This window comes from Chelon labrosus (assembly GCF_963514085.1).
Source record: "Chelon labrosus genome assembly, chromosome: 21".
Classification (NCBI taxonomy): domain Eukaryota; kingdom Metazoa; phylum Chordata; class Actinopteri; order Mugiliformes; family Mugilidae; genus Chelon; species Chelon labrosus.
Genome location: NC_140354.1, coordinates 22,515,925 through 22,541,356, shown reverse-complemented (window position 1 = coordinate 22,541,356; position 25,432 = coordinate 22,515,925). Strand labels below are relative to the sequence as shown.

The following is a 25,432-nucleotide window of genomic DNA, read 5'->3' as shown; positions in this document are numbered from 1 at the left end:
CATCTTCTTCTCCTCCTTCTCCCTCCTTTGCTACCCTCTTCCCTCTTCTCCTCCTCCATCTTTTTCTTCGTCTCCTCCTTCTCCTCTTCCCTCCTCCTTTTTGTTCTACTCCTCCCTCCTCCATCTTCTTCCTTCTTTGAATTCGTTTTCCTCATCCATCTTCTTCCTTCTATTTATTTTCCTCCATCTTCTCCTCCTTCGCTACCCTGTTCCTCCTTCTCCATCTCTTCTTGTACTCCTTCTCCACCTCATCCTTGTTCTACTCCTTTTCCCTCATTCACCATCTTTTTTCTCCCCCTCTATCATTTTCCTTATTCTTCTCCTCCCTTCTTTCAAGCAGATGAGCTCCTCCTCATCAGATCCTCCTTCATCACCACAGCTCTCCAGTGACTGAGGTCATGATGTAAACACATGCATATCTGATCAGATCATTTTATTTATTTAGTCTCCATGGAAACGGTTCATCTCTGATCACCAGTCATTGATCTCGTCTATTTATGAAGACACGTCTCTCTATCAGTCTCATTCAGAACACGAAACAAAGGCGTTTTTTATTTATTTTATTAAATACATTTTATTACATAAACGACGTAGTTCTGACTCTTTGAGGACGAAGTCGATGCTGAACACGGCAGATATTTTGGTTGAATGAAGTGCACATCTGAGCCATGCGATTCTTCTTTGAGTTCTCTTCTTCTGTTTGTGTTTGTTTCTACATTAATTGATCTGATCACATAAGCCATCCACACCCCCCTCCCTCCCTCCCCCCTAGCACAGTCTCCTTTCAGGCAAATTTGGCTATGTCCTCCTCTGTTATGGTCAGGATGTCCGTGACCAGGCCGGTGCCGATGGTCCTGTTTCCGTCCCTCAGAGTGAACCTCTGGCCTTTCTCCAGAACCATCGGCTGGCGGAGCGTGAGCGTCAGCGATGTGTCCTCACCCGGCATCACCATTTCCTAAACGACCGACAAGAGAGCGGTTATTATCCCTCGACAACGCCCCCGTCTCACCAAGAGGCCTCTGAACAGGCCTTAGAAACACATTCATGCCTCTGAGATGAGGCAGCTTCAAATAAAGGACCGTTACCTTCTGCAGCTGATTCATCAATAAAGGTACAATCAAGGTAAACATGTCCTTAAACCCAACACAAAGATCTTCACCTTGTTATCGGGCAGAGTGACCCTGCAGGCCATGTCCCAGGTGAGAGAGAACATGACGGGCATGAAGTTGGAGATGAACGGTTTGTGTCTGCCTCCTCCTCCTTGCTCAGAACATACACCTGAAACACGGGGGGGAACAGGACACTGTTACACAGCTGAACAAAGAGCCGTCTCTATTTAATTTGTCTCCGTGCTCTCAGACCTGGGCCTTGACTTTCTGGTGGGGCTGGATCGCTCCCGGTTTGCACATCACCATCCTCTCCTCACGTCCTCCCTCTTCAGGCCTCGGACCAGAGCGCCCAGGTTGTCTCCTGCCTCCGCTCGGTCCAGAGACTTGTGGAACATCTCGATGCCTGAGCGGGATCAGAACAAAAGACTAAGGATGAAGAAGCTCACCGCAAAGGAAATCTGAGTCACTAACTGGACAAAACCAGCAAAAGCCAGTGTTTACTTTTGTCTCACTGTTGTGATCTCAATCTTTTGGAAGTGTTACGTCTCCCATTGGCTGTACAGAGACACTGCAAGCCCCTGACACCTGCAGGGGCTCATCCTGTCACACATGTTGTCTAGTTTTTTTGTTTCCACAGAGCGTCCTAAAAACCTCCTTCTCTGACGTTTTCTTTCTTGCTCACCTGTCACCACAGACTTGAAGCTGCGGTTGTGGCCCACAAACTCGCAGTCGTCTCCTTTCTTGATGATCCCCCTCTCCATGGTGCCAGTCACGACCGTTCCCCTGCCTGAAACACGAGTACACACCCTTCAGATTCAGGCTTTATTTGTTTTTTGTAACTTGAATCCAATATTTTTGTGTTTTGTTGCTTGTTTGTTTCCCTACCTGGGATCGAATAAACTCCTTCGATGGGCAGGAGGAACGGTTTTTCCAGCTCCCTTTTGGGAAGAGGGACGTAAGAATCCACAATCTCCAGAAGTTTCATCACTGCATTCACACCCAGGTCAGGCTGCTTGCTCTAAAACAAAAAAAGAAAAGAAAAGTCATGAGAAACTCTAATAAAGGAGCCACATTACGAGTTGTGAGTTTATCTCCTCCCCCACCTCCAGGGCGCAGAGAGCCGAGCCGATCACGACGGGCGTGTTCTCGCCGTCGTAGCCGAACTCCGTGAGCAGCTCGCGGATCTCGATCTCCACCAGCTCCAGCATCTCCTTGTCCTCCACGGCGTCGGCCTTGTTGATGAACACCACCACGTGCTCGACGCCGATCTGCCTGGCCAGCAGCAGGTGCTCGCGGGTCTGAGGCATCTGGCCGTCGGTGGCCGCCACCACCAGGATGCAGCCGTCCATCTGGGCCGTGCCCGTGATCATGTTCTGAAGGCGAGAAAGGAGTCGCTGCGATTCTGGTTCGAGCTCGAACAAGGACGAGGCAGCGGGGAAGGAAAGCTGATTACCTTGACGTAGTCGGCGTGGCCAGGGCAGTCCGTGTGGGCGTAATGTCTGTTGGCTGTGGTGTACTCCACATGAGAGGCGTTGATGGTGATCCCTCTGGCCTTTTCCTCTGGGGCGTTATCAATGTCTTCATACTTTTTGTAGTTAGCGCCACCGGCATCAGCAAGCACTGAGGAAAGAAGGTCACATTACTCAATCTAGTGAATTTACTGTACCTTGAGGATTAGTGTCTAGGGCTGGAGGGTGGACTAGGCTGCAACGACTTGTCCACGTCATCGAGGACGTGGGTTTGTGTGGAATACATCGTTTCATGCAGCTCTGAACACGTGGGCGCACCATCAGGTCAGGCAAAAATGTGAAAGAGGCCCACCAGGTGCCCGGGAAGCAGTTTGAAGGTTTTAGTTGTTTGCAAAAGGACAAAGATGGCATCACACGAGCGGCCTCATGGCCCACCAAGCTGATTCTTCTAGCCCACACTGCCCCCTATAGTCTACACTGCATATTTTGTAACGACAACCATAAATCACCTCAGCATTAAGATTTCAGATCTAACTCTGGTCCACTCTACCTTTTGTGATGGCCGCAGTCAGCGTGGTTTTGCCGTGATCCACGTGGCCAATTGTGCCAATGTTCACGTGAGGCTTTTCTCTGCTGTATGTCTTCTTGGCCTCTGCAGCAAAGGTTCGCCGGCTCAGGGGCACCGCGCACTGCACATCAAATACAAAACCAGAAAATTAAACAAAATAAATCCACGTTTAAAAAAAGTCTGCAGACCACACTAATAACTTTTAACTTACCAGCTTGTAGGAGCTGTGCAGGAGGCCCGGCGAAGAAAGCTGAAGGGCTGTGGAAAAGGAAAGCAAAATATCACAATTAAATAAACTTAGTTATTTGTTATTAATCCAATGATCCATCCACTGTGTTTATTGTTATGTCAGCTGATGGCAAACAGCCAATATTGTTTTAACCAGTACTGGCAAGAAACAACATGTCCTCCACAATCACATAACCCTCTAAAGTCACTGTGCTTTACACACATGCAGGTAAAATCTCATTAAGTCAGTCTGTAAAGTTAATTCTGTCCTGCAGCTCCATTGTCCACCAGTTACTGCATTAGATTACACAACCAGACAGGTTACATCAAGCTAACAGCGGCTGACACTAAAAGATAATAAGCTATTTGACACAAAGGATAATACAGAGGCATTCTTCTTCAAATAATAGATATATAAACACCAAAAGAATCTCCTTAGCTAGGTTTAATCATCATCCTTTAGCCGGTTTTCATCCTTAGCTAACTCTATCGTTAGCTAACTCTCGTTGGTAACGTGACCTTGCTCTGGCATCGGAAGAGACAGCATCATCTATTTTGTACACATTCTCACATTTCAAACAACTTCTTGTATCATTTATAAAAGAAACAGGGCTGTTGTGAATCAACACATTGACAGAAATAAACAGAAAGCTGGGCAATTAAGAAGAATTAATCGATTTTACCGGAGAAACATGCACGCAGCCCGACAAGCGCCGCCATCTTGGATGAACAGACAAACCAAAGACGAGTCGGGATCAAGAGAGTAACCGGCCAGTTCCAAAGCAGTCGCTCCTGCCAGTGGACATGCGCGTAACAAATGACGTGATTTTCGTCAAAAAGATGTTATAAACAAATACAGTTCTGCTATTATTATAACATCAGCATTAAATCTTTCTTTATAAAATAATAAAAAATATGTAATTCACCTCTTGTGGCGGTTACAGATTTCCTGTATCCAGGAAGTTGTAAGATGCAAAAAACCGTTTGAAAATCTATGTTTCATACTATTTATCAGTTGTATAATGTACATTATGAAATTCTATATTTACAATAAAATATATAATTATTGCAAGGTTATCTATAATGCAACATACGCTGGAATAGTTCATATATTACGTATTTCCTCGGTTAGAGGGACTTCTCTTAATCTCACTGAAACTCTCTGAAAGCTGCGCTTACACGCTGAATGTCATTTACCGTAATTGTGCTAATAAGGTTAATTTTGCTGCTGGGACTTTTAACGTCCATATTATATTGCCATATTTTAAGTTTTATATTATATATTTGAATTGTCTACTTGATGTAGAAAATGTGTGGACTGAAATTAGAGCGAGATAAGTTAAAGTGTGAAGAAAAAAAAACACTTTTCTTGCCCGTGTGGTTCATGCTTTACGGTAAAGCATGGCGGCCTCCTTGTCACTCGTGAGCTCAGCTAGCTAGAATGTTCTAGCACGTTCAAGTTTCTGTGTTTATAAGCGGAGCAAACTTGTTTCGGACAGCGTGTGTACTTCTTAAACACAGTCGTACGGGATTCCTCAAAGGTAAGCTGGAAATAAACTGTTTTTGTCAACAAAGGTCTGAATTAGCTTGAGCTAAATGATAATATGCCGCATGTTTTGGAAACCAGTAAACAGTGCTAGCAGCTAGCATCAAGTTAAAGTTGTCTCCTGGCTTTCCCATGTGCTGGATTTTTGAAATCTGTCCAAATCTTGTCTTTGCTGAATTTTCTTTCTTTCTTTTTTTTTTTTTGTCTCCAGTTGTTAACAACATGTCAGAAAACAACCAGAACAGAAGGTATCCTCAGAACCTCCAGGGGGTCCTGCAGCTGGCAGTAGCGGCTGGAGCAGCCGCAGAGGGTCCTGCCCCCGTTGAACCCATGTCCGAGGAGGTAACTACCTGTGACTGTACTCACCTTCTTGGGTCAACACTTTCTTTTATTTTTATTTTCTAATAGTCTGATTAGGAGACACTTGAGCGGTGCTTAATGGCAGCCTTCCCAGTATCTCTCTATAGTTCTTTCTTACTTATTTCTAGTAAATATTGCTTAAATAATAGATTTAAACTGTTTTTCTTATTCTTAAACGCAGAGGCAAAGCTTGTCAACAGACAAGGCAGGCGACTGCTTGGGGCCCCAGGCCAGTAGGTGGCCCTCGGGGGCTGTCAAACTTTAAACTACAGCTGTGGCAATGGTTTAAGTTTTAAATTACAGCCAGGGACCTCCCTAAGGGGCCCCCACCACAGACAACTCTGCACACTCAGTCCTGTTACATGTTGTGTGCATGTCAACAGTGGCCTTATAAGAGGAGAAAAGAAGTAATACTGTGATAAATTAAGCAGATATTAACCTTAGTTGACTTTTTGCACAGGGCCCCGTGAGACTCTAGAGAAGTCTCTATGTAAACACTTTCATTGACGGTTTGAGATAACAAGAAGTTTAAATATTAAGCAAATTTCGTTCATTATTTGAAATTTGAATGGAAGTAAACATTAGCCCCATGTGGGAGGCTGTGACTCTGGTGGAATCCTCGGCCCCTTCACATGCCACTGTGGGCGTGGGGGCAGTGTGGCACCTGCACAAGATAATTATCGGCCTCTGCAGTCCATTTGTGTGTTGGGACGTTAAAATCCACATGCTTTCTACTTGGACGTTGGGTTTAAACTTTGCACGACAAACAGTTTCACTATCTTCTCATCGTTTCAGAGGAAGACGTGGCTGAGAGAAGCTCTCGCAGACGTCTGTAAAGGCCAGATGGATGAAGTGGAGCAGATGAAGCAGTGCTTGGCTGTCCTGTGCAAAGAGGAAACGAGTGAAACGGAGAAGGACGGCGAGGAAGAGAGGGAAGACGACGACGATGAGGATGAGCGGGAATCAGCCTTTGAGATGTTGTCTGAGTTGTGTGAGAACCTGGACAATGCCAGAGGTTTGTCACAAATTGTATTAATGTTGATATTTTCAGACGGACTTAAGGCATCAGCTGAGATTGAATGTCTCGACTGACTCTCCTCCACAGATCTGTTGACACTTGGTGGACTGGATTTGTGCGTCTCCCGGTATCTGTGTCACGTCCAGAGTGGGTTGCGGTGGCGTGCGGCCCAGCTCCTCGCCTCATGTGCCCAGAACATGCCACAGGTGCAGAACCACTTGCTTAACATCGAGGTCCTCCCAAAGCTGCTGCAGCTGACAGATTCAGACCCCAACCCCACCGTCAGAGTAAAAGCCCTTTACGCCGTCTCATGTGAGTAGAGCTTTGAAAATGTATTTTAAAAACGTCTGAACCGTACTCTGGAACTTAAAAACAAAACTGTATCCTGTAGGTCTGGTCCGGGAGCAGGAGGCAGGGCTCCAGGCCTTCCTGTCCCACGATGGATTCTCGGTGCTGATGCGAGGCATGCAGTCGGACAACGAGAAGCTCAGGACCAAGTCGGCCTTCCTTCTTCTCAATCTCCTGACCTCACATCCTGAACAGAAAGGTATTAAATTAGACCCAGGTTACTTCTGTAATAATATTTATGCTAAAAAGATCCCTGGGGTTAAGCAGCTCTTCACAGCAGCTCTGTATTTAATGTTAAACTTGTTTTGTTTCTTTATCTCATGTTGGTAACTCACCCAGACACTACTAAAATATAAATGCATCCATACTTCTATTCCTTGTACACCTAAAATACATAAACTCAATGAATTTCCTGTTTATTTGTCCCTGCAGACACAGTTGTCTCTATGGGGATGATACAGCAGCTGGTATCAGTTCTCCGCACGCCACACTCTACCTTCCATGAACATGTTCTTGGTGCACTTTGCTGGTAAGAAACTTTCTCACTGTCTTCAATGATGTTAATTTTGGGTTCTTTTTTGTAACTTGTGTCCTGCCTTGTTTCTTACGTTTGTCTAGTCTGGTGGAAGACTGTCCACAAGGGCTCAAAGACTGCAGGAATCCTGCTCTGGGTCTGGAGGAGTTACTCAAACAGCGAGCCAAAGAGCTCCAAGGAAAAGAGGAAAGTCAGGTAATTTAAATCCAAGCGTTTGGCTAGGTGCTCACTGCTTCGACAAAAGTTTAGGATTGTGCTTAATCCGTGTCTTACTTCTGCCGTTTAAGTCACATGTTTGTTTTCCACAGGAGGAACTTGACTTCTGCGAGCGCCTGAGGGTTATGTGTTTCCATGGGCAGCAGTCAGATGACAATGGGATGGATCGCTGAGGTCACGTAGTTTGGCTTTGGTGGGAAAGAGCTGAATCGTGGATGTCGAGCAACAGTTTCGTCCGTTATAGCAGTTGCTGTCACATCTTGCATGTAATCCAGAAGCTGGATTTTACTGTGTAAATATCTGTACTGTATAAAATACTTTTTCAAGTCGACCCTTATTTCACTTCAGTTTGTTGTTCTTAATCTCTGATATATATAATACCAAAACATCTACTTAAGAGTTGGTCGCTTTTTCTTTTTCTATTTTAATTGCATCCAAATGTCAGTATAGGTCCACTGTATATTTAAAGTGTATATTTATATATAAGTCTATTTTATTGTATATTAGTTATGTACAGTCAATGACCTGTTCACATCATGTCACCTTGAACATGGACGTCTCCCAAAATAATTTAAAACACAGAATATAAAATATTTCAAACTGATATTCATTGAATTTATTTTCTGTGTTGTGTGCAGCCATATTTCTGGTATTTTAAGAACTGGAAATGAGGCATTTTGTTTGGAAAAGATACTCGATCTTTCCCAGTTTTAAACTTTGCACTCAAAGAACTCTCCTTGTTCCATTGTTCTTCTTCTAGTCCGGTTTCTTTGCATTCGAGACTTGCGTGAAGTATTTGTAGGAATGGGTTTCACCTATAAAATAAGAGGAAGAAAGGTATTTAAGACTTTAGAGATACCACAGGGATACTGATTAGGACCTCTTCCATTTTGCAAAGTCCTCATTTATCTGCTTTTACCACGGATATTAGAAACCGCGTGACACGGTGTGACCATGCTTCATTGGTGCCGTCACCGTAAAAACCTGCAGAAATATCAGACACCATGAAAGATATATATTTTTTGGCTGTGGTAATATCGGTGTACTCTACAAGTACCGTCATTTTGCGCAACTTAAAACGATCATGCCACTGTTTTTGCAGAAAGGTTTGTATTTTAACTGAATAACTATTTTCCTGACAGTTGAAGGCGATATATTTGTCGGCCTACGTCACCATGTCTTGGTATAAACAGAAACACCTAATTTCCTCACGTCTTTGTCAGACATTGAACACCACTGCTACCTTTTTATTTCCCTTCCTTGTTTTGTAAAGTTCAACTTCCTTTTCCTACAGGTCCTTTGACGCTCGTTTTGCTTTCCCCATGACTCTGCACCGGCTAAATTCAGAGCAGAGAAACCCACTGACTATTTATATGCCGACACTAATTCAAATCGGACATGTCACAGCTGTGGAAACTTGCCCTTTATAGCAATTTAAACTCGCGTGTGCCTACTTCAAGACCATAAATATTAATGAAAGGATTTGCAGATTAAAGAGGAAGAAGACTGTGTTACTTTTGAATAGTAGAAACGTTTTCTGCAGGAGCAATTGAATAAGGAGGCCAATATTTTACAAATAATTCTATTACACTATAAACATTCCATTCAAAACAGGCATTGTTTATGTTATCTCTATTTTAGCAAACATTAAATTAGAATATGAGCCTACAGCATTGCGTTATTGAAGTTATTTATCTTAAATTTAACTAAAAACCTATTTTTTATTTTGACATAAATTGTGTTTTATTCTGGAAAAACGAAACCGGAAGTCGTGCTTTTATTATTGTGAGTGACTTGACGCGAGCTGATTGGGTGGCTGGCTGCGGCAAAAGAGGAAGTTGCGCCGTCTGTAAGCTGGAAGCTAGCAGTAAATTTGAGCCGCCCTAAGCATTGCAACGGGAAAATAACAGGAACAAGCGCGTCTTGTGTTATATATTTAGTGTTATTATATATATATAGAGATATATATTTTCAGAGATAGATAATTAGGTGTGCATATTCACCCGCTCTGAAATCGCCAACGGTTAAAACGAGTTGTCAACAGCCACAGAAGTCAACGGTTGACAGCCAGCTAACGAAAATGATGCCTTCATCCTTCTAGAAAAAGCTAAACGTGTAGCTAGTAGCTAGCAGCTGGGCGATTTAGCATCGAAATGCTTGCCATAGGAGGCTAGCCGTTGCGCACACGTCCCCCGGCGCTGGAGCCAGTGTTTGGTAGATGCTCCACCGACGCGAGATTTCTATATTTAACTTAACGGCAGATGGAATCGACGACCTGAGCAGTCGAGCGGACCATGATGAGCCCCCTTTGCGGTTACGGTAGCTAGCAAACACCTTAGCTAACGTTAGCTACGGAATTGGCTAGCTAGCTAACTAATGTTGGCTTATTACTGTAATTAACCAGCGACTGAGTGAATTGAGGAAAGCAACTGAGCCGGCTCGACATGGTAAGTGCATTTTTTAACGCGCATTATTTATGCAGCACATAGCCTTCCTGTGTTTGCTAACGGCTAACAGGGTTTTGACTCCTGCACGGGGTATCAGGAAGACCACATGTTAAGTTGTTAACGCTGTTATTTAAATATTTTTTTTTTACATGCAGATTGTGATTTTATTTGCCGTGGACCCGCATGCCTGTTATGTCATCTAATGGTTGGAGGGCAGGTATTTCACGGGATGTGACAGCCTTGTTAAGCCATTTCACGCTGCGAGACGCCCATCTTGCAAAACCGAAATTTTTTTGCTTTGGGAAGTGTTAAGCCTCGGCAAGTTGTGGCTTATTCAAGGAATTCGGACCTGCCTGCCAAAGGGGATGCTCTTTAAAATCTCAATTTGTTATCTCTCTCTCGCTCTTTCTTTCTCTCTTTCTTTTTTTTATTTGTGCAAGGCAGGGCCCAACTTCCTCCACATGAGGAAACCAAGATTACACATTTGAACTGTGGAGCTGAAACAAATAATTAATAAAAAAAGATAATAAAATGTGCACTCTAAAATTTGCTGACTGTAGTTATGTGCACGTACGGGCATGTGGGTGAGAAGATAAGTTTCCAGCTAAGTGATTCACCTGAACTGGATGGTGGCTGTGCCTGCAAATTAAAAAATAAGACCTTGTCATAATGAATGCAGTTACCATATTGAGTTGACAAATGTTTCTATTATTTTAATAACCCTTTTTTATCAACATCCAACTGTGCAATCCTCAAAAATGATCATATAGTTGAATTACCACCTTCTTCTTATGCTGTTTCATCATAAATTTAAAAGGGGATGTAATGCAGGATCGTTTTGTTAGAATGCATTAATTAGTGTACCTAATAAAGTGGCATGTGAGGGTATTCTGTCGTATGAGGTGATGGGATTCATGTGTGTGCGTGAGAACGTGTTTGGAGAAGCGTCGTGTGTCCGTGTGATGGGTAAAAGGCTCACGTTTTGCTTTATTGTCCGTTAGGCTTCAGAGGAGTCATCCCTGCGTGCACTGGAGAGCCTGATGACGGAGTTCTTTCACACCTGCACGACTAATGAGCGGAAAAGAGAAATAGGTGAGTTTGGCCTTTTTGTAACCTGACGCTGCGTATTAGATGTTGGGAGATGTGCTTTTCAGGCTTCTGCCAAACTGGTCTGTAATGGAAACGCAATGTAGGACTTACGTCTGGAACAATGAAGAAGGTGAAATTAAGGGGTGCCAAATGGTTTATGCACATACCACATTGTCGTCCATGCTTAGCCTCTTCCTCCTCCTCGTTTCCTGTCTGTGTCTCTACTTTCGTTATTGAACTGTGGCACAAAATAATACTTAAAAATGTGAAATAAAGTGGAAAGAAGCAGCAAATTTGAAAGGTTTTTAGTTAATCCTCTTCTGTGCAGATTTAAACCGTGGCACATACCTGCCTTAAAAACTCTAAATTCCCAAGTGCAATGTAAAATATACTCAAATGTACTGTCGTGTAGATCTGGTTGCCATTGCAGAACATTTAAAGTGCTTTCGTAAAACATTTGCTTTCTGTCAAACGTAATTTTTTTGCATAGCTTTTATAGCTTCCTGTGTTGTGACGCATGACTTTCAGTGTGTCTACTAGTGAAGTACTACCCTGCTCATGCACCTCAGTCAGAGATCATGCCTACTTCCTTTTTTCTACAGAGGAGCTGCTGAATAACTTTGCACAGCAAAGTGGAGCGTGGCGCCACTGCTTGTTCTTCCTCTCCAATACTCGGAATGAGTATGTGATGATGTACAGTCTCACAGTGTTTGAAGTAAGTCGTGGCAGACAATGAGTTTTCACTTCAAAGTGCTTCTTGTCTTGGAGCCTTCCTTTTTTTTTTTTTTTTTTTAAAAACCCAAAAACGAGACGATTCTCAGTTTTAGTAACACGGGACGCAGGAAGACAAGTCTAGTAATGAGAATTCGTTTCATATTGTCTTCCTGTTTCAAACTGTTTCTCAAAAAGAGGTTAGAGGAAGCATTTTGCGTGTGACTCTATTTCCTTCTTGATGCGTACCTGAGATATTGATGCTTAAATGTCAGTAAACATGTTTTTGTGTTAAAAAACACATTGCACAGGTCTACATCTTTGTAAATGTGTAGCGTCCCTCCCGTGCGACGTCTGACGCCCCTCTGCCCTCCGTGTGCTTTCAGAACCTGGTGAACAAGATGTGGATCGGCGTCGCTTCGCAAGACAAGATGGAGATTCGCGGCTGTCTGCCCAAACTCCTGCTTGCTCAGCACAAATCTGTACCCTATTTCATCCGGAACAAACTCTGCAAAGTCATCGTCGACATCGGTCGCCAGGATTGGCCAATGTTCTACCATGATTTCTTTACAAACACTCTTCAGGTAAGCCCAGCTGAAAATATTATGATAATCACTTAAGAGAAGTTGACTGAGACGCAGAAGTTGCATTAAAAAAAAAAGACCGTAAAACCACAGCTTCTGTTTTACTGAATTCTCTAGAATTTGTTTTAGTTCAAAGAAGTATTTTCTCCCTTTATCTGTTGCATCTGCCAGACTTATTCATGCTGTGTTTTGGGTTTATTTATTATTTTTCTTTTAGAGCCACATTCTGAGTGGTGGAAACTAGAAATATAACCCAGCAGAAAATTGCTTAATGCTTTTAGCTCCACGTTTACCAACAGGAAATAAGTGGTGAGCCACACTGAAAGACTTCTGATCTCTTGTGATGAATGTGTTGCATAGATTATGAGCTGAACAGCTATACCTGTTGTGTAATTCTTTTTCTGCGGGAAGGTTATTGGAAGGTAGCGAAGCATGTCTTTGTTTTGGTCAAAATGGCCTCCCTTCACTAGCGGGCTTCCGTGTGAAACAAACCGCTTTGAAGGATGTGTCGTTGTACTGAGGTGACAGAACCGAGTAACCTTGTCAATCTCTGAACTACAGCTGATCCAGTCTCCAGCTCTGGCTTCATTGGGGTTGGTGATGTTAAAAACCACATCGGAGGAGCTTGCATGTCCTCGAGAAGACCTGAGCGTCGCCAGGAAAGACGAGCTGCGCAAACTGCTGCTGGACCAGGTACCCACGGTGCTCGGACTGTTGACAGGTGAGAGCAACCTTTACTATTTGGTCCGAGGGACGGGCGATGAATCGATTTAATTGTGTCGTTTTGGACAACTAAAAAAAAAAAGAAAGGAAATAGTAGAAGAGTTTATTCTTCTAATGCAGTCACGATGTATATTGCTTATGACATTGTGGCTGTTTATACAGTAGACAAGCCTGGGTTTATCCACATGAAAGTGTTTAATCCCAGGTATGTGCTACCAAGCCACAAGTATTTTGTTAAGGTTGCCTTGCCATCTTGAAAAGCTTCAGGGATTTCCGTTTCATTCCACTGCTACGTAGACTGTTGCCGTGGCGCAGCCGAACCACGCAGCTGTACACAAAGTTATTCTTTTTGTTCCAGTAATGTTGGCAGTTTTAGTGGATATGCTCTGCAAAAACTAAAGACAAAACTTGATGAGTGTGCTGAAACTGTACACCTTTCCCCTTAACCTGTATTACGGTTTGTTTGCTAAGATATTCTCTCTGCATTTAAAGTGTTTTCTTAAACCAGCAGTTAACCTGCAGTGGTATCTGAAAGTTCAGCTAACTTGTTTTAGTCCTACAGAGGAAACATAAACAAGTTTATACAATCCCCCAGTGTCTTTGCTCCTGAAATGAGCTTCTTCAAGAACCTGTGACTGCTCGACGAGGCACACAAATGCGCCTTTCATGATTCTGTGAGGGCTTCTTCAGTGAAGAAACTGCCCGATCTCCTTGCATCAGCAATCAGGGATAAAGGAGTTTGTTCTTTTTCATTTTGTTATCATCGGATCAGATGTTGAAACGGGAGGATGTTGTTTCGTAATCGAGGGTATTCAGGCGGTGGACGGGCGCCTGGGCCTGTGCAGCATCCATTTAGCATCAGCTGAATAATATCCATATTACTGATCTAACGTGACTCATTTTTCTCTAATATTTCCCAACATCACTAGGTCAAATGTTTGCTCTTATTGATTCATCCATGGTTTTCAAGCAGTACTGGCATTTGATTATTAGAGTGGTACATCCTGAGGGAGCCAACAGTGCTCTCTTTGTGTTTTTGGTTGCGTAGGTGTTTATGAGCCAGAAAAATAAAGGCACATAAGGGGCATTCAAATCCAGTCCAGGTTCAGACTGAAGCTTGGTTAATATTTCTGCAGTAGATCTAGTCAGAGTAAGACAGGGAATTAGTAATCATTAATTACTAATTCCCTGTCCACCGTTTGCAATTGTTTCCTCTGATCCTTTTTTTCATTCTGTTCTTTATGGTATTTTATCGTGTATATCTGTTGTGTATTTTGTTTGTTTTGCTTTGTACTCTCGTCTGCACTGTAAATGAGGCTCGCCTCAGTGTACTAACGAGTTTAAATAAAGGTAAAAGAAAAAGAAAGAAAGAAAGAAAGAGTCTACGTTGTAGCCTAAAGCATTTCAAGCGTTGATAAACCTGTCGATGAAGTCACTGAATGCTCGAGCGATGCTCCGATGGCGACTTGGCAACAAGCGTCACTGGCAACGAGCTGTAGCTTTTACTGCACGTGGTGTGAATGCACCATATGGTGAAGGATAGCTCCGATGCCAAATCATACCTTTATTTTAAGGTTATATCGACGGCAAAGCTAATGAGACTTAAATTTGACTGAGCTGACTGACAGTAACTGGTCTTTTTACTTCCTGTTTTGCAGGCATTTTGGAGACTTACTGGGACAAACACAGCGTCATAGCCTCTACCCCTCCTCCCTCACCCACCTCAGGGGAAAGTGGTGAGTGAATCGTCCACTTGTTTGTTAAAATTTATAGAGATTTAATGGTGATTACCATGAAAAAAGTGTTTTAGTCAGTTTGTTTATTGTGTGTTAACAGCAGTGTTTGTGTGTTTCTTTAATCCATCAGTGGAGCTGCTGGGCAGTTTGTTTCAGGGCAGCCAGTACTCAAAGCTGCTTTGTCAGCCCATGGCAGCGCTGGACAATGAGAGCCAGCAGCTCTGTTGTCTGGTTTTGGAGTGTCTGGCTCACCTATTCAGCTGGATCCCTCTGTCCACAAGTATTACGCCCACCCTGCTGGCATCCATTTTTCATTTTGCACGTTTTGGATGCGACCTACGGACGAAGGAGAAAAACGGATCCTTCAACTCCTCCTCCTCTAATGGACAACTTAACCCTGGGACAATACCGAACGGAGGAGGGCGAAATGGACAGCAGAGCGAGGGCAACAAGGTGGACCGCGCCCGGCTCGGCGTCCTCGCAATGACTTGTGTCAATGAACTGGTTTCAAAGAACTGTGTGCCAATTGATTTCGAGGAGTACCTGTTGCGAATGTTCCAGCAGACGTTCTTTCTTCTGCAAAAGCTGACGCGAGAGAACAACGCTCACACGGTCAAGAGCCGCTTACAGGAACTTGATGAGAGGTATGGCGCCGTCCTCGACCGCGTTGCTGGTGCAAGTCGGCCATGTTTAAGTTCGCCGTAAGAAAGTTGCGCTGTGGTATTTCATTGCTTATTTACTGCTGGTTTCTACACTGGCTCTGTACAGTCATGCACCGTCACAGCTAACTTTACAGCGTTCAGATTACAAATGAATGTGGTCATCTTCTATATATTTATATACGTGTTATAAATATGAATGCACAAGCTTTTGCAAACTCAGTTTCTGTGAAGGTCTAATCATCAGTGGAAAGCAAGAGAGTGATATATAGACCCAGAAAAAAGTCACAAAGGTTCATTTAATCACCTCATCCTTGACTATTTTCAAACAGCCTCATGATCTGTTAAGATATATCTGCATTTAATCTGCCGGAAATAAACATTAACTCCCACATTTATTGAAAACATTGTCCCTCCCTGATGAGAAACAAACATGCTCTGAAAGAATGGATTTATTCCGACCAGAGAGAAGCGTTCGTGCTGTTAGGAGATCAGATTTTCACAGTTTATCATTATCATTGTAATGTGACTGACAACTCCTTCTAGTCAGACCAGCTGGTTTTTATTTTTTTATTGATACTAGTGTCCGTGTAAATGTCTTTAATTTAAGAAAGAAAAGTATTATTGACCACCGTACAGCGTATAAACTGACTTCTCACTGCGTCATGTGTAACGTTTGTGTCAACGGTTTCCTTCTAATCTTGCAGCTACTTGGAAAAGTTCACAGACTTCCTGCGCCTGTTTGTCAGTGTTCATTTGAGGAGGATCGAGTCAAGTCCTCAGTTCCCTATCGTAGAGTTTCTTGCCCTGCTTTTCAAGTACACCTTCAACCAGGTAACGCCGACACTTATTGGTTTATGAAGTTCATTCCTGTGGATTTTGTTCTGACTCGTTTCTCGTTGGGGTTTTTCAGCCAACTCACGAAGGCTACTTTGCGTGTTTGGAGATTTGGAGCGTGTTCTTGGACTTCCTAACAACTAAAATCAAAAGCAGGCTAGCAGACAGAGATGGCGTCCTAAATAGGTAAGTCGCTGAGAAGACCAGGTGTTGTTATAATCAAACAAATGTGCAAAATGTCTCACGTGTCATTTATATTACGCTGGTCTGTGTTTGATTTGACAGGTACAAAGACGCCTTAGTTCTTCTGTTAAGAGAAGTTCTCAATCGCATACAGTTCAGATTCAATCAGGTGCAGTTAGAAGAGCTGGATGACGAGACTCTGGACGATGACGTAAGAACATTTTTATTGGTCTGAATAAAAGGTTTTAATATTATTAGCCTAACAACCCTGTAAACAAATCACGAGGAGGAGGGATATGTCTTTCAATTCAAATTCTGAGTCTGTCTGTCTTCTTTTATTTGGTTACTATAGCAACAGACAGAGTGGCAAAGGTACCTGCGTCAGAGTCTGGAGGTGGTTGCCAAGGTGATGGAGCTTCTCCCATCCCATGCATTTACTACTCTGGTAAGAGATCATCGCTCATTTCACCATGACATTTTTTTTTTTAGAGGACTTCACGGAGATTAGCCCTTTCCTAAATCCCCACAAAAATATTTACCTCAAAACCTGAGTAATTAACTGTTTACGTGCAAACTTTAGCTTCATAAAACTCTTAACTGATGAATATCATCCTAGGTCGCCAGTCTAGTCAAACACAGTCATGTTGTTTTTAACCACTTTAGCATCCAGGGAGCTGTTTGGGGTTTTTTAGTTCCTGCTCAAGGCTGCTTCTCTAACCACTGTCCCACAGCTCCCCCATTAATTAACAGAAATAATATTTAATAATGCATGTAGGATAATTAGTTAATTAAATGGTGAATCCAGTGTAATAATTGATTCAACTGACTTCAATCACACCTCAGTGTTTCTTAATTAAGAAAAAACATGTAAAATGGAGAAATACTCTCTTTAGTTAATTTCACTTTCTTCTATCTGGATTTCACTTACTGAGTAAAATTACCTCGATGTAGTTGAGATAGCGGTGCTGTGCTGGGACTTGCCCATTGGTTAACGCTTCATGTGAGAAATGTGAAAAGTAAAATCCTGAAAGTCTCTGTTTCTACAAGAGTTTGGACGAGAGCAGCATTTTAACAATTTTACAAGTTCGTGAAATTGTACTTGGATTCTGTGTCTGTGTTCATTCATGTCTTTTTAATTTATTTTTCTTACATTTATTAAGACTTTTATGTTAGGTGATCAATCCCAGAGTTCTCGGCAACCTCCTTATAATTTCTCTCTTCTCTCTCTAGTTCCCAGTCCTTCAAGAAAATTTGGACGTGTACTTGGGTTTGCAGCAGTTTATCGTCACCACTGGCACGAGTGCGTAACTCTCCACGTCTTTTTTTTTTTTCTTCTTCTCACAATGGCTATGCCACAGATTAAACTGTTAACTAACGTGTGATTGTTTTGTTTCATCAGGTCGGAGGCTCAATATCAGCGCGGAGAACGACTGCCGCCGACTTCACTGTTCTCTCAGGGACCTCAGCTCCTTACTCCAAGCTGTTGGGCGCTTGGCCGAACATTTCATTGGCGAGGTTTTCGCTGCACGTTTCAGTGACGCTCTGGCAGTAGTGGAGAGGTTAGTGTTCAAAAAAATCTAATGAGGCTTTTAGAAGTTTATGCTGCCTTCAAATGGGGGTTGTGTTTACCACGTTCACAAAAAAGGGTCTATATGAAAGTTGTCCTTTTCTGGTATTCAGATGTTAACATCAGTCTTAATGTTGCTGCTTGGCGACTGCTGGCCTCTAGAAGCCACAAAGGGTAGCAGTTTGGCCAGCTAATAGCGAGATAGTTTAAGTTTGGAAAGCCACAATGAAAAACAATTTATATTTTCTAAAATCTTGCTGCAGTTTCAATATGACAGAAGCAAATTCTCTCAGAGCACTGTCGGGATTTAAAAAGTATGACGACAGAGAAGAGCTGGACAAAAGCAAAGACTTATAGGAGATGTGAAACTAGAGGTAAAATATTGTCGAAACACCACAAATCTGTGGAACCAGTGACCGAACCAAAGTTACAATTAAAACTAAAATTGTTTTAGAAACTGATGAATATCTTTGAATGAACTGATCTTGAATCGATTCAGGAAGGAAATCAGTAAAGATGCCCAGACAAGAGATGAGGATGAATATCAACATTTTCCTCAGACATCTTATAAAATTTAATTATAAAATTCTGCAGCCTTCAAATGGGTTACCATGCTCACAAGTCCATGTGAACAGTATGCACCACCTTGAACCTCAAACACTTCCCAGGTTGGGTGCTAACCCTAATCACAAGCTCTCAGTTTCCATTTGAAGGCAGCATTACAAAACCTTGGCTTACTCTTCAGTTGAAACAGGCTTCTCTGTGTGTGTGTGTGTGTTTTATTTCCCATGTTTGATTACTGAGTAAAAGATCATGATAAACCATGTGTTTCTTTTTCAAGGTTGGTTGAAGTGACTTGCTACGGCTCCCAGACCAGCCTCTACGACCTGGAGACCGCCGTGCCGTCTGTGCTCAAGCCAGACCTCATTGACGTGTGAGTGTCGCATGTTCGAAGCAAAATTTAACCTGTATTTGTTAGAAATGACAAGTTTATGCTGTTTTAAGTTTTCAAACACAGTGTCAAAGGGAACCGAGAGCGTGAATCGTCATGCATCGTTTAGTTTGTGTGAATTTAGACGACTCTATTTCACACCACGAATAAAAGCCACCCTAACACTTCAGACACAGATGTTGTAGTTTCCTCATGGTCATTACCGCCAGAACAACTTCATGTTTGACTGACAGGAAATGTACATGTCAACTAAAATTAATATTACCAGATAATACATACAACACAGCTTGTAAATGTAAAATTATAATGCAAATCATGAATTAGTTCAAATATGTGTGTTGTTTTGTTTGTTACAGACATGCACAGGCACTTGCCGCTCTGCAGGCGTACTCTCACTGGCTGGCTCAGTTCTACAGTGAAGTCCACGGACAAAACCAGAGCCAGTTCATCAACCTCATCAAATCTGCAGTAGATGCCAGCAGCCCACTCATCACAGCTAAGGTAGCGTTGTTGCTTTCTCTCTCTCCTCTGTGATCACACTTACATACAGACATAAAAGAGTTTGAGCTTCTTTTATTTGGATCTTCTCGCCATATCGTTGCGCGTTCTCGTCAGGCAAAAGCAGTCTCATGAGACGGCATCCAGATTTCTAACAAGAGGATGCAGGATATATATATATTTAGAAACAAAACAATATCAGAGGGTTTTATGAGTCGATATTGGAGCTTTCAAATGATACAGATTTGCATATTAGATTTGAAAAAGCAGCCCCACTACAAACCACAGCCTCAACAATGAAAACATGGTTGAATTGAGTTATTTAAAGCTAATACTGAAAAGCAGAGCCTTCATGAAGACTTAGACCAGTAGAGTGTTTTCACTATTCGTTCTGCAGCCGTGGTTGATTAAGAAAGAACGATACTGAAACTGTTAACCACCGCTTCAAACCTACAGGTCATGGTCACACCAGTTCCTTCCACTAAGTTAATGTTCCGCAAGAATTTTCCGATGCTAAATTATTCTATTTCTTGTGTGTAACAGATCAATTAGCCGTAATTAGTCTGTGTTTTTGACGCTTGCGTTATAGGTACTTTTACACGTAAGAAAGCAAACTGCAGTCTGATGGATTGTTGTGTGTTTACCTCCAGGTACCTGAGAAGTTGCTGCTGTCATCGTGTCACCTGATGGTTTCCATTACCTCTACAGTGAGGCCTGTGTTCTTGGTCTCATTGCCGGCTGTTCAGAACATCTTCAACCTGATTACTACAGAGAACCAGACCCACAGACTCCCCCAAGAAGTAAATATGGGTTCATAATTAGGGCTAAGATTTATTTATAATATAGTGTAGACAGCAAAATAAATTCTGATGCAGAAACAAGAATAAATGGAATAAAACTCACTCTGTGCCAATGTATGCATCATTATTGCACAAATCACAGTTTCCCTTGGAGGGTGGAAATTGCGTAAATACCACAAATGTCCGACAGCATTAGTTTTATGTAATAACTAACTTCTGAAACGTTTTAGGAAATCACGGTTAGGAATAAATTAAAATGATCTTACAGAATAAACTTCTTGACTTGATGCCCTCAGAAAATGAAAATGACTTTCTGTGTTTCCCTTCAACCAGGGTCACATGCTGGTGTGTCGGGCTTTATCCAACATGCTGCTGCTCCCGTGGCCAAACTTACCAGAGAGCGAGCAGCAGTGGCCGACGCGCTCCAGCAACCACGCCAGCCTCCTGGCAGCGCTCACTCGGGAGTATCGCGTTTTAAGAGGGACGGTGAACATAACTCCACGGCAGCCCGGTCTGGATGGCAGTCAGTATTACTTTCTCTGTTTTCTTAAGTTTATTTTGTCTTTATTTGTCTCAGTCTTCATGTATTTACTAAGTGTTTTTATTCCAGTGAAAGCAGTGATTCAGCAGACCCTGCCTGTGCTCAGAGACCTAGTGGACAGCATCTCCGGGGAATCGACTAAATCACGTCAGATCTGTTACCAGAGTCTCCAGGAGTCGGTCCAAGTGTCCCTGAGCCTTTTCCCGGTGTTTATTCAGCAGCCAGGTCAGCTCGTCGTCCGCAGTTCAGCTTTCCATCGAGAATTTAATATATTAATCACAGTGGAGATGCTGCAAAAAGCCATAATAATGAATAATCGTTCATACAAAACACACAAAGTTGTCTGACCCACCATCTTCTTTCCTCATCTTTTTCTCCCCAGATGTGACAGATGAGATGTTGGCCTTCTTCTTGACGCTGTTTCAGGCGTTACGGGTCCAGATGGGCGTTGCCTTCACGGGACAGATCATCCACACCTTCCTCAGCATGTTCACCAGGTAAAAAAAACTTTTCCAGACAATAGCTGCGAAACGACACTCATCAAAAAGTCCGCTGTGCTTATTAATGCGTCGTCACTTGGATGTGCTCCAGGGAACAGCTGGCGGCCAGTATTTTGCAGGAGGGCAGCGCGGGGTGCAGAGTGGTGCAGAAGTTCCTGAAGATCCTGCAGGTGGTGGTGCAAGAGCCGGGCCAAGCTTTCAAGCCCTTCCTACCCAGCATCCTCTCTCTGTGCATGGAGCAGGTCTACCCCATTGTGGCAGAGGTTAGTTGGTGCCCATTAAAACTAAAACGTCATTCAGTACGACTAACTTGATTTTCCACCTCCAATAAAATCACTAAATAGAATAAGTTGAGTCAATATTCAAAGATAGGTGTCTGACCAGGCACAAAACCTGACTGGGACATCCCTAATTTTAATAGTCTTCATAAATAATCTGATTAATATTTGCTGATTTGAATGAGACACTACTAACGCAACGTTTCATCGAGTATCCTGGCTAACATTTGTTTTGTTTTTAATAGCGGTCTTCTCCGGACGTCAAAGCTGAGATGTTTGAGTTACTTTACCAAATACTTCACCAAAACTGGAGGTACTTCTTTAAAACGTCGGTCTTAACGAGCGTCCAAAAAGGCGCCGGTGAAGAGACCATGGAGAACGAGGCCCAGTTCACAGCTGCCATGCAGGTGAGTGTACGCTCGTGTCTGCAGCAGACATCGGTTCACTGTCCGGTTCATGATAGTCCCTTGTAATTTCCTGACTTGTGCTGAAATGTCCTTCCCAGGCTTTTGGACAGTCTTTCCTGCAGCCTGACATCCACATCTTCAAACAGAATCTCTCCTATCTGGAGTCCCTCAACAGCAAACACAAGCTGTATCACAGAGTAAGTTCAGCTTTTCTGGAGCAAAGTTGTTCAAAGTAGTTCATCTTGTAAGAGTACACAGAATTCAGTTTAGTATGTCGCGAGTCACAGTCAGATTTTAGTCACATAGTTTGGAGATAATTCTCGCTGCAACAGATAATGGCACTTCCTGCTTTTTCTATGTGTCTGAGAAACGCCAACAAGCTCCAGATTTCATAACAGTAGGTGCACGTCTTCATTGACAAGATGCTGCAGCCCAGTCTGTAACCAGCTGTTAGCTACAGGATGTGAGGCGGGAGGTCACTGCCAGCCCCTCAGAAACGGAGGCTTGGTGTGTTTTTCCGTATTTTATTTTAACGTGCAGTGACTCTTGGAATAATACCATAAAAATAAAACATCTACTATGCACCTAAATTCAAAGTCCTTGTATGAGGACGTGAAAACTATGAACTGGCCTTCGGGGCACACAAATGCCTGCACGTTGTGAAGACATTGATTTGTTAAATCCTTGAATTAATTTGATAGATAGATAGATAGATAGATTAGCGTTTCAAATTTAAGAAGAGCTGGATGATTGAAGAGTGAAACTAGAAGTAGAATATTGTGAGAATACGTCAGTTCTCTTTCATAACTAATCAAAATTGTTACGAAAGTGAAATATCTGTAATGGAATCAAGACCTTGTGACTCTCAGCTTAGCGACACCCAGCCTTATTCATCTTTAACCGTAGTTCACACTGAGTGGATGAGGGATGTGCTTCGTCTTATTTACTCTCTGTGACCCATTCTCCGACTCATTCCTGCGTTTCCGTCGTGCGCCCCCAGAAACTTTTCCGGACCTCAATGCTCTTCCACTTCATCAACGTGCTGCTGCAAGTCCTCCTCCACAAGAGCCACGACCTCCTCCAGGAGGAAATCACCCTCGCCATCTACAACATGGCCTCTGTCGACTTCGATGCCTTCTACTCGGCCTTCATGCCGGAGTTCCTCAACGGCTGTCACGGCGTGGACACCAGCCAACGAGCTGTTCTCGCGCGCAACTTCAAGCTCGAACGGGTAAGAACGAGACTGACAAACGCACCTTCCTGTCCAAGTTCAACTTATTCTCTGCCTGATCTGTAACCATGGCAATGAGTTTAGCAGGCTGTTGACAAAGAGATTGTGTTGCATTAGAGAAGGACAGAATTAACTAATTATTGCAGACATGATTTGGCGAAATAGTTTAGATTTCTCCACCATAACAGCTCACAGAAAAATACATTTACAAGTTTAGGCAGTCATTTCTATCTTGACAGGTGTTTAAAAAATAGATTTTCTGATTCAAATCAATCTTAAGTTGAAAGATCCGATATTGATTCTTAAAATACTTGGATCCAGAACATGACAGAAGGCTGGATTTAGAAAGTATGACGACAGAAAAGAGGTGGTATTGCTGCGTCTGAGTCCATGAGAAAGATCTGGGTGTTTTGCAGCCATATTAAATTTTCCAGCAGCACTTCAAACTGTCAAACCCTCCTCTTTCCCTCTTTTAGTTTGTCTTGTTTGTTAATGAAACTGCAGCTCTTGTTAATTCCACATGTTTGGTTCCTCCTACGATGAAAAATGTCTATCAGTACATATCATAAATGAAATGAATATGAATTTTAAATCTGTAAACGTTTGCCTGACTCCTGTTCCCGCTCTTCTTTCTCCAGGACTTGCCTTCGTTCACTCAGAGCGTTCAGCGGCTGGTGAATGACCTTCGTTACTACAGACTGTGTAATAGCAGCTTGCCCACCGGCACCATCAAGCTATAGCACAACGTCTTGCCTGAACCACTCCACACGTCAGCTACGATCAAGGACTGCCTGTGCTGACCACTTTGCCCGACACTCCTCCAGTCCAGCTTTGCTCCATCTCTTCAGAGGAACAGGAGGGAGCAACATTCGGTTGAGTAATTGGAGGCTGAGGATGCTGCTGATGTTTTCTTTGATTTCTACTGTAGAAGGTCGGCTCGTTGTCATTTTAAAGCGGTGCCCTCCTTATGTATTTGCCAACGGTTATTTGGCAGGAAATGTAAACCCGGTCTGCAGTCGGCTTTCGGCCAGACCCGGAGCAGTCTGAGCCAGGCCTTCTTTCCCACGCCTCTGCATCAAAGCCAGGCTGGGACTGAGCACTTTCAACTCATTTTGAGTTTTTTTAAAATGTCTGCTTTTATTCATTTTGCCTTTTCATCTCCAAAGGAGACGGACTCTCAACTTAAGATCTTTCATATCATTCCATTCTGAAAAGGAAAAAACCTGCTTGATTAATAAAGTGCTTTTTTAGAAAAACTCAGCTCCTCGTTAGTTTATGATTTAATGACTCGTGTCGTGGTTGGATCATGACTTTTATGCATTTACAGCTGTGTCACTCTTGACATTGGAGTGGATGGAAGGCTGAGCCGGTGTAGAGGCATTGTACTTGCAACAAAAACAACATTTATTTAAACGGTCACTAAAAACTAGTAAAAAGAAATTACGGCAAAGATTTAATTGTCTCATAAAGAGTCCTCTGCAAAGTATCACAGGTAGAAAATGAAAACCTCTCAGACTTTAACCCTTCTCCTTTTTCCAAGAGAAAGAGAAACAAATGATTTGTGTTTACTGTCAGGAAACCTTCCTCGTTTGGAAATGAATGGGAGAACATTCTGTCAATTATTCAAATTTACCCTTTTCAATGGCTCAATGAAAAGCCATATACTGTTTATATTGAAGCTAATAATACATATTTCAAAGAGGAAACGCTCGTTTCAGGGAAGACGTCCTACACAAAACCTGCTGAAGCCGCATTTGAAATCAAAAGAGGACTGTGCACCTTCCTCTCAGCAAACAAACATTCAGTCAAATCACACTTTGGGACACGAGACAAGATCGGCCTCATTAGAACAAGGTTACAACACCTCTGCTCCACTCACATAATCAATACTTTATATACACAACAATTTGAGACTTGTCATCTGCCCCCTGGTGGACACATCTGTGCTGTGCAGTCAGGAGCTTTTGGCAGCCATTTCCAAGATGGCTACTTTAAATGACCTTTCTAGTTTTTGCAGGGAAGGTTTTATATTTTAATGTGAACATTTACTTTATTGGTGCACCCTGAAGTTACTTCAAGATAATTAATTTATTATGTTATAGTGGAATTATGTTGAAAAGCTGTGTAGTAAATATGATAAACAAAACAACAGCAGGTTTATAAGCCTCGGTCCTCGAGGTAATGTATTTCATGGTGCACATATGTGTTAATTTATTACCTTTCAGATTTTTCCAGAGGTTTTGTTGGTAACTATTGTCTATCATCGACCTCAGTTATTAGTCGCGCAATTAA

General features: G+C 42.6%; 3 protein-coding genes across 3 annotated transcripts; 2 read left to right on the top strand and 1 right to left on the bottom strand.

Moving 5' to 3' along the window:
• Nucleotides 1-772: 772 nt before the first annotated feature.
• On the bottom strand, nucleotides 773-4,131 carry tufm (Tu translation elongation factor, mitochondrial). Its single transcript, XM_084570122.1, is given in 12 exon segments — nucleotides 773-955; nucleotides 1,160-1,257; nucleotides 1,260-1,278; nucleotides 1,362-1,414; nucleotides 1,417-1,512; nucleotides 1,792-1,896; nucleotides 1,995-2,127; nucleotides 2,213-2,482; nucleotides 2,563-2,729; nucleotides 3,129-3,267; nucleotides 3,358-3,404; nucleotides 4,058-4,131. Coding segments are annotated over 12 exon segments (1,335 nt in total). The 5' UTR covers nucleotides 4,095-4,131; the 3' UTR covers nucleotides 773-784.
• Nucleotides 4,132-4,779: 648 nt separating this feature from the next.
• Nucleotides 4,780-7,973, top strand: hspbp1 (HSPA (heat shock 70kDa) binding protein, cytoplasmic cochaperone 1). The gene is made up of 8 exons (XM_084570095.1): nucleotides 4,780-4,915; nucleotides 5,132-5,262; nucleotides 6,076-6,295; nucleotides 6,386-6,610; nucleotides 6,690-6,845; nucleotides 7,079-7,175; nucleotides 7,265-7,376; nucleotides 7,490-7,973. The coding sequence occupies exons 2-8, from the start codon at nucleotides 5,143-5,145 to the stop codon at nucleotides 7,568-7,570; spliced, it is 1,011 nt and encodes a 336-aa protein (XP_084426221.1). The 5' UTR covers nucleotides 4,780-4,915; nucleotides 5,132-5,142; the 3' UTR covers nucleotides 7,571-7,973.
• Nucleotides 7,974-9,180: 1,207 nt separating this feature from the next.
• xpo6 (exportin 6) lies at nucleotides 9,181-25,245 on the top strand. Its single transcript, XM_084570742.1, has 24 exons — nucleotides 9,181-9,844; nucleotides 10,846-10,936; nucleotides 11,536-11,648; nucleotides 12,031-12,228; nucleotides 12,790-12,949; nucleotides 14,610-14,687; nucleotides 14,818-15,331; nucleotides 16,054-16,180; nucleotides 16,260-16,369; nucleotides 16,469-16,577; nucleotides 16,719-16,811; nucleotides 17,597-17,666; nucleotides 17,766-17,925; nucleotides 18,775-18,867; nucleotides 19,242-19,386; nucleotides 20,034-20,183; nucleotides 20,517-20,706; nucleotides 20,794-20,949; nucleotides 21,107-21,221; nucleotides 21,316-21,487; nucleotides 21,748-21,909; nucleotides 22,008-22,106; nucleotides 22,910-23,140; nucleotides 23,779-25,245. Exons 1-24 carry the CDS (start codon nucleotides 9,842-9,844, stop codon nucleotides 23,878-23,880), a joined length of 3,441 nt encoding a protein of 1,146 aa, XP_084426868.1. The 5' UTR covers nucleotides 9,181-9,841; the 3' UTR covers nucleotides 23,881-25,245.
• The last annotated feature ends 187 nt before the right edge of the window (nucleotides 25,246-25,432 follow it).

What these genes read in the sequence shown, in the direction of transcription:
- hspbp1 (XM_084570095.1), top strand. Translation starts at nt 5,143, where the DNA reads ATGTCAGAAAACAACCAGAACAGAAGGTATCCTCAGAACCTCCAGGGG. An exon ending in TTGAACCCATGTCCGAGGAG is followed by an intron (nt 5,263 to 6,075) that starts GTAACTACCTGT and finishes TCATCGTTTCAG; the next exon opens with AGGAAGACGTGGCTGAGAGA. An exon ending in GTTCTTGGTGCACTTTGCTG is followed by an intron (nt 7,176 to 7,264) that starts GTAAGAAACTTT and finishes ACGTTTGTCTAG; the next exon opens with TCTGGTGGAAGACTGTCCAC.
- xpo6 (XM_084570742.1), top strand. An exon ending in CCCATGCATTTACTACTCTG is followed by an intron (nt 16,812 to 17,596) that starts GTAAGAGATCAT and finishes TTCTCTCTCTAG; the next exon opens with TTCCCAGTCCTTCAAGAAAA. An exon ending in TCTACCCCATTGTGGCAGAG is followed by an intron (nt 21,488 to 21,747) that starts GTTAGTTGGTGC and finishes TGTTTTTAATAG; the next exon opens with CGGTCTTCTCCGGACGTCAA.